General features: G+C 32.9%; 1 protein-coding gene across 1 annotated transcript; it reads left to right on the top strand.

Moving 5' to 3' along the window:
• Positions 1–1,698: 1,698 nt before the first annotated feature.
• On the top strand, positions 1,699–15,638 carry LOC129001716 (RNA-binding protein 47-like). The gene is made up of 7 exons (XM_054429112.1): positions 1,699–2,160; positions 4,584–4,802; positions 8,642–8,717; positions 11,677–11,760; positions 12,933–13,049; positions 13,968–14,079; positions 15,608–15,638. Exons 1-7 carry the CDS (start codon positions 1,735–1,737, stop codon positions 15,612–15,614), a joined length of 1,041 nt encoding a protein of 346 aa, XP_054285087.1. The 5' UTR covers positions 1,699–1,734; the 3' UTR covers positions 15,615–15,638.
• Positions 15,639–16,181: the final 543 nt, after the last annotated feature.

Here is a 16,181-nt window from a genome sequence, read left to right as displayed (position 1 = left end):
CATTTAAAAGAAAACTAAATACAAAAAATACAATTACAAAGGAGCGGGTGGCTTAATTAGTAGAGAGGTCTGCCCCCGAACCGAACAACGACCATTGTTAAGGGGAGAGCTGGGGGAGCGACAGTAATCTGGTCTAGTGGTAGAGCGCATGGCTTTGGAGCCCGAGGCCCCGGGCTCAAATCCCGCCAATTGCCTTGGATTTTATCTACGTGTTGATGCACTAATGCCGCAAAACTCCAAGAACCAGCCTCAAGTGATGTTTAAAACAGTTCCAGGCTAACCTAGCGTCCTAGGATGTGTATGATGTGAAGGTGGGGCATATAATAAAAAGGAAAGACATAATACTTTCGGAATCTTAAATAAGCTCAGATAGATAGCCTCTAAAAATAATAATACCCCCGACGCAGCAAAGCTGCAGACTAAGCGAATTTCGATTATTCTGACTTGATTTACAATAAAATTTCTCCTTAAATATATCACATTTATTCCCTATTTAAATAACATTAGTTTAACGAGTACTTAGGTTTGCTGCAACAGGGAGGGTAAAGAAATATTTGTTTGTATAATGTAATAGTTTAGTATGAAATGAATGCATTTTCCAAATTTGATCAAAATATGTTATTAAACAAGCAAACTACAACGGTTTACTTATTCTCCATAAGAATAATACGGGAATTTAAAATTTGCAGATTTTTGGAATTTTCTCCGTAACCATTAGGCGCATAATAATGCTTCAATACACTAATTTTTTTTAAGCTCTACAACATGGTTTGGAAAGAATTTACTGAATTTCATGTTTTAAGGTCAAAAATGGGAAAACCCAATTTTTACCCCCATAAAAACCTCCATAAGCCCCTGTTCCCATAATCTGATCACGCTGGTTCGCAAACTGGTTTTAATAATCTTAGTTTTACATGTCTGTACCAAATTTTATCAAAATCGGATGATTTTTGCTCGAGTTATTGCGCTAACGGACACACACACACACACACATATACATATTTATATATTTATACATATGTATATTTGAACGGATGGTGTTTTTGGTCTCTAAAGACCTCAAAACGAAAAAGTAAATCGGTCCCGATTCCAGGTCTTACCATGAGTCGGTAATAGCTTATTTCCTATACCATAGGGGAAATTCGCGAAAATGGACTAAGTTATTACTATGTTGCAATAGTCATTATAGTCTTTTATTTCAATTGTCAGGAAAGTGTGTTAAAAAGCATTTTGAATGAAATTATATTATTTAATAACAACAAACTCATCGAATTCATAAATCGATGATTATTCAAGCCATGTTTAGTTAAATGGTTGGATATACAAAGAATTGATCACTTAAGACATTTTTTTCAAACCACCTTTGACGGGTCCTTATCAGTTCCCGAAAGAGAAAGTTCATTTAACGAAAGCAACATTAAAATTTGTCTAATTGTTACCCACCCTACACTAAAATAACAACCTATTCAATATTACATGAATATAAGTTGATGAATTAATCATGCACAACGGCAATCTGATTTTAACTAGCAATAAGATTAACTTTATTATTCTTTGTTTTTCCTAATGCCTTCTTTTCTTCTAAATTTTGAATTATAACGGCTAATCGGGCTAACGGACAGTAAATCGGCCATTTCACTTTACTGGTATCCGTCCTTGAAACCGTATCGCGTGTCGCGTGTGGTGAAAGTACTTTTGTTTAGCAAGCGGCATTTTTCATTTCTTTTTTTAATTATGGATTCGCCATCAGACGTCCCTTCCGCTGCCGAAAGATTTCCGAGTCGACAAATCAACGGTTGCCGATTGTACGGGCCAAATGAAGCGTTCAAAGCTTTCTCCCCTCGTCACGGGTCCGAATTATTCCTAGCAAGAATACCAACTGAATTTTCACACCGGGAACTCTTGAGAATCTGTGAAGAAGCGGGTGTAGTTTTTGAGTTACGGGTAATGGTGGACTTTTTGAACGTCAATAAGGGTTACGGCTTTGTAAAATACCTAACCCCGGATAGTGCGGTTAGAGCCATCAAAGCCCTCAACGGCTACAGACTCATCCAAGATGGGAAGTACCTTGGGCATCTCGTGGCCACTAGCTCTTCAGATCACAGGACCCTGATGTTGACAGGATGTTCTGCCACCGTCACAACAGAGGATGTGGAACTGGTGAGTAGGTACTTAGCTAATTGAATTTGCCTAGGCTCTAGCCTAACTTACCAATTGTGTCGTAAATTTGCAAACTGTCATATTTCAGGCCCAAGTTTAACTTAAGTTAAGCCTACTTTAATTTTTTTTTAATGGAGGCTAGGCTGTCCATAGCATATCAAGTAGGTAGCCTAATCATCCCATCTGTCTCAACTTACACTTAGCCTATAGGCGGATAGGCAGTTTATAAGTTTAAGTTAAGTAGGCCTAACTTAAAGTTATCTTATAGGTTTGATTGTCGATGATTATCAAAATTCATGTTTCTGGCCCCTGAACCAGAAACATTGTTACAAAATAAGTTAGCCTACTTTAGTTAACAGGTTTTTTGCATAGGCTACCTCCATCAAATAGTCCAACGACAAGGCTTAACAAGTACTTACCTTAATTGCTCATCAGCTTACATATTTTGTTGCAAAAGTGATTGTGTTTTTGATGAGTTGCAAGCTTTGAAAATGTTTTCAATGAGCAATATTAAATGATTAAAAATTATGTTAATGATATGAGCAATAACTTATTAACTTAAGTTAATCGTTGGACTATTTGACGGAGGCACTTAGTCTCTGTAATAAACCTATTAGGCCTACTTATTGGCGGTTATTGCTCTGTTCAATATAGGCTATAAGTTAGGCCCTTTCGCCTATAACTTATAGCCTACTTATTGGGTCTGGTTAGCTTTAATTTAAATTTTTGGGTTTTTTAAGTTAGCCTAAGTGCTGGATTAGAATGTTACTTTTTTAAGAATAGGCCTACGGGACCCAGCCTATTTTTATAGGCTACTTATCTTTACGGTAAGTTAGGCCTAAGTTAAGTTTAAGTTACCGTACTTAAACTTAATGTTGTTTTTAGTGAATTTCCCCAACCCTACACTTAAGTTAAACTAAGGCCTAAGTTATAGAGAATAAAGGCTCAGCTAACTTAAGTTATTAAGTTAGTTACCGGTAAGTTAGGCCTTAGAAGTTACCTTACTTACTGTTCTGGTCTCATGGTAAGACGCAGACCCTGGATCGACATAAGTTACTTACTTACCTACGTTACTTTTTTATTTCAATGTTCCCGAAGCCAATAAGTTTAACACCATCTGTTCAAATTCGTATATAGCCTAATATTTAAAAATAGGCCTAAGTGTACCGGTATAGGTCTAAAATGTTATTAGCTCGCTTCTTGTCTTTTAGCTACATCTTTTGCAACTGATTTTAAACTACCGTAACTTTTAGCTTCCCGATGAACTTAGAGACTTGAAACTTGAAACATTTCAGCTTACAAATGGGTGACAATGCAATGAACATCATTTTGTTCAATATTTTAATTAATTTTTTACTCAAAATAACCTATAATGCTTTTATTTGAATTGTTATCTAGGCTAACAAAATGTGAAATGTTGTTGTGAAACAAACATTTCGATCTTAAAGATAAAACATCTGATAAAAAGGTTTTGGTTAAGCTATCTTATGTATTTATTAACATACTTAGGTAACTTATCAATGGTGATAAGTTACCCGTAACTTACCTGCATATTTAAAGGAACCAAGTGCCGTTAAGTAAGTTAACTTAACCTAAATCTGAGATAACTTAGGCTATATATGAGATGATTAACTTAGCACCCATGTCAATAATTATATTTTTTGTAAACTGATTAACAACTTTTTTAATTAGAATAGGCCTAATATAATGTTCTATGATACAATATTTCTCACATACCTCTGTCTTAAGAATAATCTGATATAACTTAGATGCTTGAAATAGATTCAACATATAAGTTATAATAAGTTTAAGTTTATACCATAGTGGAAGGAAAATACATAGGTGTGCTATTCCCCTCATATTCTGACGTCACTCGGATTGCAAGCAAAAGATCACCTGATTGAACCAGTCAAATTAGTATAGGCTATGTATTTGTTTTGATTTTGTTGTTATTGTTTTTATAATGAACACATTCAACTATTTGGAAAACCTTAAAAAAACAATAACAATCAAATCAAAACAAATGCATACTAATTTGACAGTTAAGTTACAATCAGGTGATCTTTTGTTTGCAATCCGAGTGTCGTCAGAATATGACGGGAATAGCACACCTATGTATTTTCCTTTTACTGTACCATGAGTTTACACATTAAAGAAAGTCCAAAAAATAATCTATACTTAAATATAAATAAATAGTTTCTAAGTTCACTTACGATAAGATAATTTTACTTAAACTTAATTCAATTTTAATGTTGATGATGTCACCTGTTTTTAGAGTGGTCCTATAATTTTGAAGTATTTAACTTAATTTAAAATATAGGCTAATTATCTGAAACAAGTTTTTATTGTATCACTAAAAACAAGAATTATTGTTACTCAAACATGTTTAGTACCTAATATTAAATAATGGATGTTGCCTCCAGGTTTTCCGGAAGCTTGACAATGAGCTGGTGTCAGTCACTAAAGATTTTGAGAGAGGGATGACATCGCCAGTGTTTTACTTGACCTTTTCTTCTCATCGAAGTGCCGCTATAGCCAAGAAATGTACCATTGAACAACTTGCCCCTTCTTGTTGGGGCCACTGGGTCCGGTTGAACTGGCAGCCTAACGAGGAAGTCGCAAAGCGCGTCCAGTACAAGCTTGTGAGTTTTTAATCATATTTAGGTAAATCATCGGTATCGGTAAATGTCAAATATTTATTGTAGCCTATATAACAGATTTACATTGGTATTAGGTTAGCTTTGTTGTCTAAAGGATTGTTGGGGACATTTTCCTTCATTGACTAGGTAGTGAAACAAGAATTTGACAATAACTTATTTTAGTATCTATAATCTGAGCCTGTCTTTAGGAGGATTAAAAAAAAACCTCTTCTGTTTGTTCTCATAACACCAGACAAAAAAATAATATTGTTAGACCTAGTACCTATTGTAATGGACTTAATAAGTATTATAAGAGCAATAGTTACCAACCATCAAATTTTAATGTAGGCTATAATAAACTGCCAACCAATGTTAAAATGTTACCACCTAAGAAATTTTATTAGCAAATGGATTAAAATTATGACATTTTATACCACTGAAGAGTACCTTTAGCTGTGATACTCAGGATATTGACTTAAATGTTGATTTTTGTGAATACTTTGGGTCGCTGAAAATCTACCCCCGGAAATTTAGCCTCTTGGAAAACGCCTACGTCATTGATGTCACAGGTCTGGGGTAGATTTCCGGCTTCAAACTTTAAGGATAGAAAAATTATTATTCATTCCAATCAACTCGCATGTCACGATTTATTTAACAGTTGTAATTAATCAAAATCCCAATAAACCTTGACACTGAAATTTTACTCCCGAAAATCTACCCCCCCCCCCCTGGTTGGCTACGCTACTCATCAGCCAAGATTCATTGATGTAGTTAATTTTATTTAAATTGGTAACCTAACCTAACCAACCTAATCTAATACTGGATATTAGAAGGTAATGATTAAGAGCCATTGATTTACATGAACCAATTAATAAAATCAACTACAACAATGAATCTTGGCCGATACGTAGTGTAGCTAACCACAGGGGTAGAATACCGGGGTCGGACATTTTTGATTTGACTACCGAGAGTAGATTTCCAGGAGTAAAATTCTGTAGGAGACATAGGAATTGGCTAACTCAGGAACTCGCTAACTCGGTCGTTTGTCGGAACTGGCTAACCGTCTCAGTCAGGAATTGGCTAACTCCGGAACCCGCTAACTCGATTTTGTCTTGTGGCGGAATTCGCTAACTCTGGAAGTCGCTAACCCGGCCGCGCCCACTGCTCGGAGCGTTTCCAACCTTGTACGACAAAATAATCGTACAATGCCGTATTTCAAAATGTCAGTGTCTATAAAGATACAGTAAATGTTATTGTTTTTTGTTATCAATTCCACTTTTAACAGATAACTAGCCCAAAGTAATTAAAAGACAATTAATAAATCATGAAAAAGTGTTTTTTTACTAAACTGTATAATGGCCAGTTAAATGTTTATGATTTCGATCTTAAATATAAATGCCATCAGTATAAAATAAAATAATAGAATATGAAAAATATTCAAAATTCAGTTTAATTGGTACAAAATAATTAAACATCTACGAAATTAAGATAAAATACACGCAAGTGCTTAAACACGGAAAACAGATTTAATTGTAATGTCGTAATAAACCAAAACCATTAATTAATACAGTCATCAACCATCGTAACTTTCATAACTAATTTATAGATTTTAAATTAAATGTTCGTCGTTGAACCGTCCAACATACGTGTACAAATATGATGACGATGACATAGACTTTTTTATCTAGTCCTAATAGTTTGAACCAAAGCATTGTAGGCCTACTAGTGAATAGTTGCTTAATTCTAAAATGTGTTGAATATTTTAGCAATAATGTTACATGTTTTAAAACCGTTTTTAGATTGTACACCAAAGCACCACTAGTAAATAATAGGAGAAGATATAATATTCATATAATAAAATGTGACAGGGTTATTTTAATTCACGATTCTTAATAAACGAATTGACGGATTTTCCTGATTTGAGTGTTGGGTTTCCTTTATATTGCTTTCACAATCGATATAAACTATACCAAGCCATTGCTCGGTTCACGGTTCCCCAGTACTGAGCTACACAATAGACAATAGCTTTGTTTTTGGATAAGATCAAGTAATTTTAGCTATGGCCACCATTCATAAGAATTGTAACAAACAAGAACGCCTGGATCCATTTAGAATTAGCCTGGAGAAAAACTCCAGACTTTTAAAAAGTAGGCCTACTGAAATTAATATTAATTAAACAAAATCAAGAGGATGACCCAGGTTCAACACTAATAGCCTACGATAAAAGAAATTTACAAGTTGTATTATGCATAGACTAACTTTTAATGCAATTCATGAATACATTAGGTCTACCACTTTATAATGTATTTTTAAATATTTATTTAAATTCAATAGCTCTATTTAAAAATACATTACCACTACAATGTAATTCTGTAATGACAATTAACGTGTAAATTTTATTATGATTTAAGGTTACTAGCCCAGTATATAAAATACGAACTCAATAATTTTATTTGCAGAAGTTCACAAAATGGTATTTATTCGAATAAAAGAAACAAATGGCGGACTACTAAAATAGATATTTCATAACATGTACCTAATAGATTAAAATTAAATGTGCATTTTTATCTTTTGCATACAAATAAGCTACTATTTAAGTAAGAAACCCACATATAAAACATACTCCCTTATATTAGTACATTTCTCATCCTTATGGATCATCTGAAGACAGTTGTATTGTTAGTTCTGTCCGGTGCACTGTCTTTAGAGGTCGTGTTTTGTTTACAATTAATTGTTTCTTGTTTTCAGTAATTTAAAACCTCGTTTAACCAAATAAAACGTCCTAATCACAACTAATAACACGTCCCCTAGTTATATAACCGAACAGTAAAAAACAAATCATGAAGTTGACTATAAAATAATAGAAACACAATGTTATGGACACTAGCGATCAGTGTCACCGGACTTGAACTAGACACGAAAAACGAGCTTCAAAGTTTACAATGGGATGTAAAGTTTACTTGTGTTGGTTAGTCTATGGTAAGACTATAATGCATTTTCCACCCTAATAATCATATTGAATAATGTTAAACATACTTCTAAATATATTTATTTTATCGACTATGTTGCTCTTACTCCTAATTAATCGTAGGATACGACATGGTACCGATACGATATAGGTACTACACTTTCGGCAACACTGGCCAAAAATATTCGTGCTTGGCTCCCATTGGATGGCCTGCGAGGCTTCTGATTGGGAGTTAGTGAGTTCCGCCGATGAACCGAGTTAGCGACTTCCGTACGAAAACGGAATTCGCTAACCCGGCTCTAGAGCGGGTTCCGGAGTTAGCCAATTCCAAAACCGAACGAGTTAGCGAGTTCCTCTCATCGACCAAATTTGAAGATAGGGCGTTTAACATGGGGTTAGCGAGTTCCAGAGTTAGGCAATTCCGCGGACCCTTCTTTAGTATGGCAAATCATTTTATAAGCAAATAATTACATGTTAATTATTTAATAAAACATTGGGGGTAAATTTCCAGCCGCAGGCTGTTTCTCAACCGTGTATAGGCCCCGCCCCTTGTGATGTCAAAATGACGTAGGCGCTTTTTCATAGGGGTAGAATTCTGCTACTCAATATTTTGACGACACCTAATAATTATAGTGTATATTGGTGAATAAATTCTTCATTCTTTATTATCCATGAATTTAAAGATTAGTGCACAATTCTATCTTGTATCCTCGAACATTGTAAATTTAATTGTGCCTTTGGTAGGTACAGTTAGTGTTTTAAGTACCATTTTTAATATTTTGTGTTAAAGAAAATTTTTTATAGGTATAAGGAATAGCTATTTAATTTTTTTTATTTTTTTAACTACGCTCTTAACTTGTGTTATTTTCAACAGTTGAGGAAAGAGTTACGAGGAATGAACTTTCGCCAATCGCAGGGGGTATTGCAACAAGTTCCAACCAACGCGATTGGTAAGCACACTACAACTTTATATTTCCCCAATAAAGTAATTAGAATTAAGAACTTAGTGTGTATGCCTAGGCCATAATATAATTACTAGGTGTTGTGAAAAAAATTGAAAAAGTAATACTTATGTTTTAAAGGCATTATTAAGATGACTTTGAGTGATATATTTTAATGAATATTCCCTACACAATGTATTAGTTTATCTTTTTCTCTAAAGCTGTAAAAATCATTCAAACTTCTGGTCAGTTAAGAATGTCCACTTTTTGGAATTGAAGCCAATTTTTTGTTCCTAAAAGTTTAAAAGCTCTATCAATCTTAAATGAATATTCAAGACTCATGATTAATATGACAGTTAATTTGTGCTATAGGCTACAGTAGCCTAAATAAAACTAATTGCATACCTATAAAAAACCATTGAAGATGTGTTTTTAGATCTGCACCCTAATAATTCAATTTGACATTTCGATACTCCCAAAGGTTGTTCAATAAACAATAATCCTCTTAATAATGGATGATACTATTATTCAACTTTTTTATTTAATTAGGACAGGTATAATTGAATTGTTCAATCTAAGACATTACTCTGTAATCTCTACTCTAATTAGAAAGCATAATTTACTATTACCTCTTTGGAAAATTGCATCAGGCTCTACCATATTTTTGTTAAGTAAAATCCACAATCTGAAATATTTAACAAATGTATTTTAATTTTCATATTTCCCTTGGGCTACGCCCCATGGGCTTGTTTTTACTCGCTTTCTTGCAAATTTTTATACTTCCCGATGAGCTAGAGACTTTAAACTTAAAATACCCCCGCCGCAGCAAACCTGCTGACTAAGCGAATTTCCATTTGTCTGAATTGATTTTCAGTTAAATATATTTTAATAACATTAGGTTTAACGAGTACCTAGGTTTGCTGCTACAAGGAAACTAATAAAGTGTGTTTTTGAGTAAAATATTGATAGCTTAGTACAAAATAAATAAATTTGCCAAGTTTGATAAAAATGTATCCATAAACAAGCAAACTACAACATTTGACAATATTCTCCATAAGAATAACATGGGAATTTTAAATTTACAATTTTTTTAATTTTCTTCGTTACTAATAATCGTACAAAAATACTTTTATATACTAAATTATTTGTTTTTTTAAGCTCTTTAAAAAGGTCTAAAGAGAAATGGGGGAAATTTTGTGTTTTGAGGGTCAAAAGTGAGAAAATCCAATTTTTACCCCATAAAACCCCCCGTAAAGCCCCGTTCCCATGGTCCGATCGTGCTGGTTCGCAAATTCATTCAAGTTTATCCCGCTTTACACCTTTAAACCAAATTTCATCAAAATTGGACAAAAATTACTCATGTTGTTCACGGACGTATATATATAAAAATTTGAACGAATGGTGTTTTTGGCCTCTGGGGACATCAAAATAGAAAAGTAAATTGGTCCCGGGTCTAGGTCTTACCGTGCCACCTACGGTAATAGCTACTTCCCTATAGGAAAATTCGCTAATTAAAAAATAGCTCACAAATGGATGACAATGCAATATTATATCATTTAATTTTCATATTTCCCTTGGGCTACGCCCCATGGGTTTTTTTATAATTCGCTTTCCTATACATTTTTATATCAATTTTAATCGAAGTTCCCGATGAGCTAGAGACTTGAAATTTGAAACACAGCTCACAAATAGATGACAATGCAATATTCTATCATTTAATTTTCATATTTCCCTTGGGCTACGCCCCATGGACTTCCAAATTTTCCATGCTTACATTTTGAAAGAATGTTAATGTATCAATTAGGTAATTTAAGTCAGCTGTAAATACTTAAATTTGACAGTTCGAAGAGCACAGGTTAAGAGTTGCAGGTTATGTTTCCAAGGAGATTCTTTATACAAACAAACATTTTTCAAAATAAAGATAAACAATTGGATTGCAGATATAAAGGTGTTTGTTAATAATGTCAATTTTTATTTATTTGGTATTCTATAAAGTAAACAATAAATTAAATAGATTGATATATTTATAGTCAGTAGGTAGGCTATACATTCAATCTAATACATAATTTTATGAAAAGAAACTCAAATAAACCTTTGATTTCCCACATGCCTCTGTCTTAATCTGATATAGATCCTTGAACATTCACACACATTAAAAACTAAAAATTAGAAAATAATTTATAAATAAAAACTTTTTTAAAACAAAACGTTTTTAAACACACTAAAAAGTAGAAAATAATTTATAAATATGTGAAGAGTATAAATACTTGTAAGATTTAAAACGAAAAACGTGGGGTGCATGCAATTGTTATAATAATACATTAGTTTAATAGATGAAGGTAATTGTAAATATGCCCCCCATGTTTTTCGTTTTAAATCTCACAAGTATTTATACTCTTCACATATTTATAAATTATAGGGCGCTTAAAAACGTTTTGTTTTAAAAACGTTTTTCGTTTATAAATTATTTAATTAAAGAATCATAATCATACTTATAATATAGATTCAATATTAAACTATTCATTAAGGAATTCTTTATTTTCTAACAAATAAAATATTTTAATATAATTATAACGTGGACTAAGTTGAAAGTGTAGGTATTGGAGTTTGAGGTTACTTTGAATCGCAACAGAATTCACCTATACATATCCATATCTCCTAGCTTGACGTAGCTGCCTAAATGTTAAACGTTAACAAATTACTTTTGTCTATAATTATTCAATGTTTCCAAGGTCCATAAAATATAAACAATATTAATAAACTCAATATTTCAAAATAACAGCGTTCCTTGTTGATAGAGTACCGTTCTAATCTCACTTGTTTTTTGAATTGTGAATACAGTAGATAGGGCCTACTCTCTTACACCAATGATATTTCTTAATGTTTACTTTTAATCAACACATTGGAGTCTTAATTAAACTGTAAATTTATTTAAATGTTCTCAACAAACTTTTAAATTGTTTTGCAGCCTACGGAGTGGGTAACATGCAACTGCAAGCAGGTTTTTCACCTCTTGGTGCCGCAAACTTTTCTACCCCAAGCCAACTCGTCGGTAAGTTTCATGTAACTTGACTTTATATTTCTAACTACAAATTTGTTTGTAATTTACGCATAATGTTGCTGAATTTTAATCTTGAAATATGATTTAATAATACTATTGACTCTTAATAATGTCATGCTTATTATCTTGCACTGAGATGATTGAGTCATTCTGTGTCTTTCCGAAACTCAAATTCAATTTGTGTAGCAACAAGTGTTTAGTAATTATCTAGGCCTAAATAAACGGTATCAGCAATCTGATACATACTTTCTCCCATTCGCTTGTCAACTTTTACTGTGAGTAACTTAAGAGGTGGGAGTCAGTAGCAATGATAATTTAAGGTAAAAACATAAAAGTTGCAATTATTTACTTTAGACCCATCATTTTTAAAGTGTTTTAAAAGGAAATCACATTTTAAAGTGTAATTTTTACAGTGATAAGGCTTGTGTCTATTTGTTTAGAGAGTAAAAAGGACTTTCACATAATAAATTTCAATCAAATCGTCCAGGCCTCGTTTTTGTAAAAATTTGACTTTTCTGTTACAGTACAACCCCTGTTAACTGAATTTGGGTTAACCAAAACGCGGGTTAATCGAAATGGTTCTATAAAATAATATAGAACTGTAAAATGTTTTAATAACTTCAGTTGTCTGGTTTAAAGTATTTTATAATCCCTGTTGTAACATTTTTGTAGCTTAAATAAAACACTGAATTATAGACATTTTCTTAAATTCATTTTTCCTATACTCTGTGGTGATTCATTGGCTATTTTTAGCATATGATGGGTTAACCAAAAGTTATCAAGTTTAATCAAATTAAAAAGTTATCTGAAACGGCTCTCTCCTTTATTTTGGTTAACTGGGGTTCTACTTCTAGGCCGAAAATCGCCATAAAATATTAATTTCTTTATATAAAAAAATGCCTGGAGATCATGGTTATGTAGTAGGCCTACCCACATACTGATTTGGTTAATTTGTATATTTCATTATAAAGTATCTAAATTTTAGTACAAGACATATCTTACTACCTTCTCTGTAGCAGCAAACCTAAGTACTCAATATTTCAGTGGAATTTCAGCCAGGTAAATGGAAATTTGCTTTGTCTTTAGGTTTTCTGCGGCGGAATTTTTTTTAAAATTCAAAGTTTGTCTTTATCTATTATAACATTGATTGTCTTATTCTCTAGGAAACATCCAGAACATTTGGTGTGAAGGTGCTGCAGGGCCATCACACCAGCAAGACTTGGCGGCAGCGGCAGGGCCATCTTCCTGCCATTCAAACGTACTTCTGCAAGTACCAGGAGGTAATTTGAGGAACTTTTTATATCGTTATGTTATTTTTTCCAAAAAGTTTATCAGAGAACAAATAGCTTAGTTATTAGTCTTAAATAATTGATGAATCCAAACTGACAGATATTGTGTTCAACGGCAAGCGTATTAGCTACCTACTTTTTTTGTGTAAGGTTAAACCCTGGTCTTGTTACTATCTAGTTTCAACCTTTTCTTTGATAGCATCATTAGTAATCCAATGACAAATTATATACGGATCCAGACACGACTTGTTTGGGTCAAACAAACAGCCAAGATTTGAACTTCTACACTATAACCAGTTAGTTTACCCAGTCTTGTATTACAAAATTGATGGAAATATGTTGTTTTATAGAATATTTGGTGTGATGGCAGGCATACTTGAAAAGAGTGCCTCTACAAAAAAACGTGAAATCTTTACACAAGAGTTAAGATGTTTTACTGTGTAGAATTTTTAAGGTTTGAATTGAGAAGGAAGGTTTCTTCGGGTCGAATGGTGGCCAGGAAATTCAAACCCCTTTCTAGAAACTTCTAAGCTGTTTAAGCTCTTTTGTATTGTATAATTTCTTATATTTGAAATTGTAGTGGAAAGGTTGCTTAGTATTTTGAGGTTTTCAATTTCAATGAGCAAAATTTCCATGATGTCAATGGACACACATTTAACACATCGTGTGCCTACCATTAGTGATTATAATAAATCTAAATGAAATCACAAGTTGATTTAAAGCATAATGAAAAGAAACAACATTCTAGTACCAGTTTTTCTAAAAAAAAAATACATAATGTACTCTAACTCTCTTGTTTTTCTAATAAAAAGTGTGTTCAGTACATTTTCGTAATTTGTCTTGTGGTTTCTAATAGATTGCAATTCTGGTACCTCAATTTATACAAATGATCATCTATTATATTTATAGTTCCAGATGAAAATGCACTGCCTGCACAATCTACCCCTTCACCTTCTGGGTACGGAAGACCAATCCGTGGTAGGATGGATGACCCCACACCAAACAAATGCAACTCATTGAGGTAAAACAGATTTCTTACTGTTGTTTTTCTAAATTTTCTCACTCACCTTCCACACTAGCCCATCTTATCACTAATCGACCCCTGGGTCTTATCATCTAACCACTACTCACAAAAAAGCGAATACATGATTTGCTGATCTAAAATTAATATGGTACTGGGAGTAGTGGATAACGAATCAGTTGATCTTAGTCGGTAATCAAGGTTCATCCATTTCATTATACCTTTGTCTTTGGAGAGAAGGAGACATCTCATCTCCATTTTGATAATGTATCCAGTTTTAGAATAAAAATGAACTAGGTCAATTGAGCCATCGACACTGATGTCAATTACTGATTTCTGTTGTATGCACCGACTGCTTTTACCAAATGCAACTAAGGAAACTTTCTGTAGGCTACCATAGCACACTTGTTATATCAATAATCAAAGCATTAAAGAAGAAAGATTGTAAAATTGTTTTCCTACAGTCACCCGACAAAGTTGGCTTCCTTGTACTGTTTATAGTACAGAAAGCTAATTGCTGCATATTTATACTTTGTCGTACGGTTTATACTTTGCCGCACATCAGGATTCCAACGAAACAAAACAAAACAGCGTGGTTCCATTATGCACGTAATCCGTGTACGCTTGGAAATAGGTTGGCAACACTTAAAGATAATTATACTATGAGCAGCTGATTGACTATTATAACTACGATTTAACCTGTCATTTCGTGTTTATAGTTTCGGTATTTCTGAACTTTCTGGACTTTTCTTTTAAACGTTTTTAAAACCTTCCTACGATCTTAATAAACAAGAAAATACCTTTTAAGCATTTTTTTTAGGCGCGGAAACCACTTCAAATTACAAAAACATACGGAACTATATTATCAAAACGCGGAGCACATTTCTTGCCGAGGAAAAATAGCGGAGTGATATGGACCGCGGGTACTACTTTCTCTAGGGCACCATTTGTGTTGCCAGCTGAACCTAAAAACGTGTTGCATAGTGTTTGAAAGACTAATTATTGATATGCTTTATAGTGACTGTAGGAAAAATATAATGTGTAACACGAGTGAAAAAGGCCTTTGCTGCACTCGAGATCATTCCACACTCGCCTGCGGCTCGTACATAAACATTGCTCTCGTGTGCAGCAAAGTGCCACTTTCACCACTAGTTACACAAATAACTATTCAGTTTTTGTTTTAGCATATTTTGTGAGTGGTTTTATTCGCCTGTTCAATTTCAATCAAAAGTTAGCTTCAGTTGGATTTAATTTATATCTACTGAAATATTCTACGAACAAATGAATATCCCAGAATAACAACATACCGGATACTTATTTTAAAAACAGTTTTTAACATTTTTGAGTCACAGTAATTTATTATACAACACAGTGGTGTGGGGTAACATTGTGTTTAATGTTGTGTTATGTATTATTGTCAGGTACTTTGTGGCGTTAGATCAATTAATTTTGCAGTATGGCTCAGGTTTATATAATATAATACAAATCATAACATGTAAAAATTTAACAATAATTGTTTTTTTTTCAGATTTTGAAAGTTCCTGCTTCTTCTATTGAACTACGTTTTTATACATATATTTTTATTCAATATATTTTATTTTGAGTTTCCAAAGTGTAAAAGTGTAAAACTAGCATTTTTAATGTAAGAGAATTTGTTTTTGCTATGGTATATGACTGAATGTAGTATGAAGTTACAAACTTACTATTTTGGATATTTATGTATTTCTGGGAAATAATTTGAAATTTTTAAAAGCACGAAAATGTCAAACTAATAAGTTTTACACACACATTCCTGGTGTGAGAATGTGTTTTGCTCAGTGATTTGACTGTGAATGTAATTTGAAGTTAAAAACTTACTATTTATGATATGTATGTTTGTATCGAAAAAAATTTTAAATTTCTAAAACATAAAAATGTAAAATTATAATTTTTAACGTGTTGAATGCGTTTTCGCTCAGCGAATTGACTGAATGTAATTTGAAGTTATAAACTTACTATTTTTTATATTTATGTTTGTCTGGAAAGAATTTTAAATTTCGAAAGCATGAAATAATGTAAAACTGTCATTTGTGAGAATGCGTTTTCGCTCAGCGATTTGACTG

The sequence above is a fragment of the Macrosteles quadrilineatus genome, unplaced genomic scaffold (genome assembly GCF_028750875.1).
Source record: "Macrosteles quadrilineatus isolate MER2022 unplaced genomic scaffold, UCM_ALF_1.0 Scaffold_8__2_contigs__length_117827958, whole genome shotgun sequence".
NCBI lineage: Eukaryota > Metazoa > Arthropoda > Insecta > Hemiptera > Cicadellidae > Macrosteles > Macrosteles quadrilineatus.
Note: the sequence above shows the minus strand (reverse complement) of the source record. Positions and strands in the feature narration are given on the sequence as shown.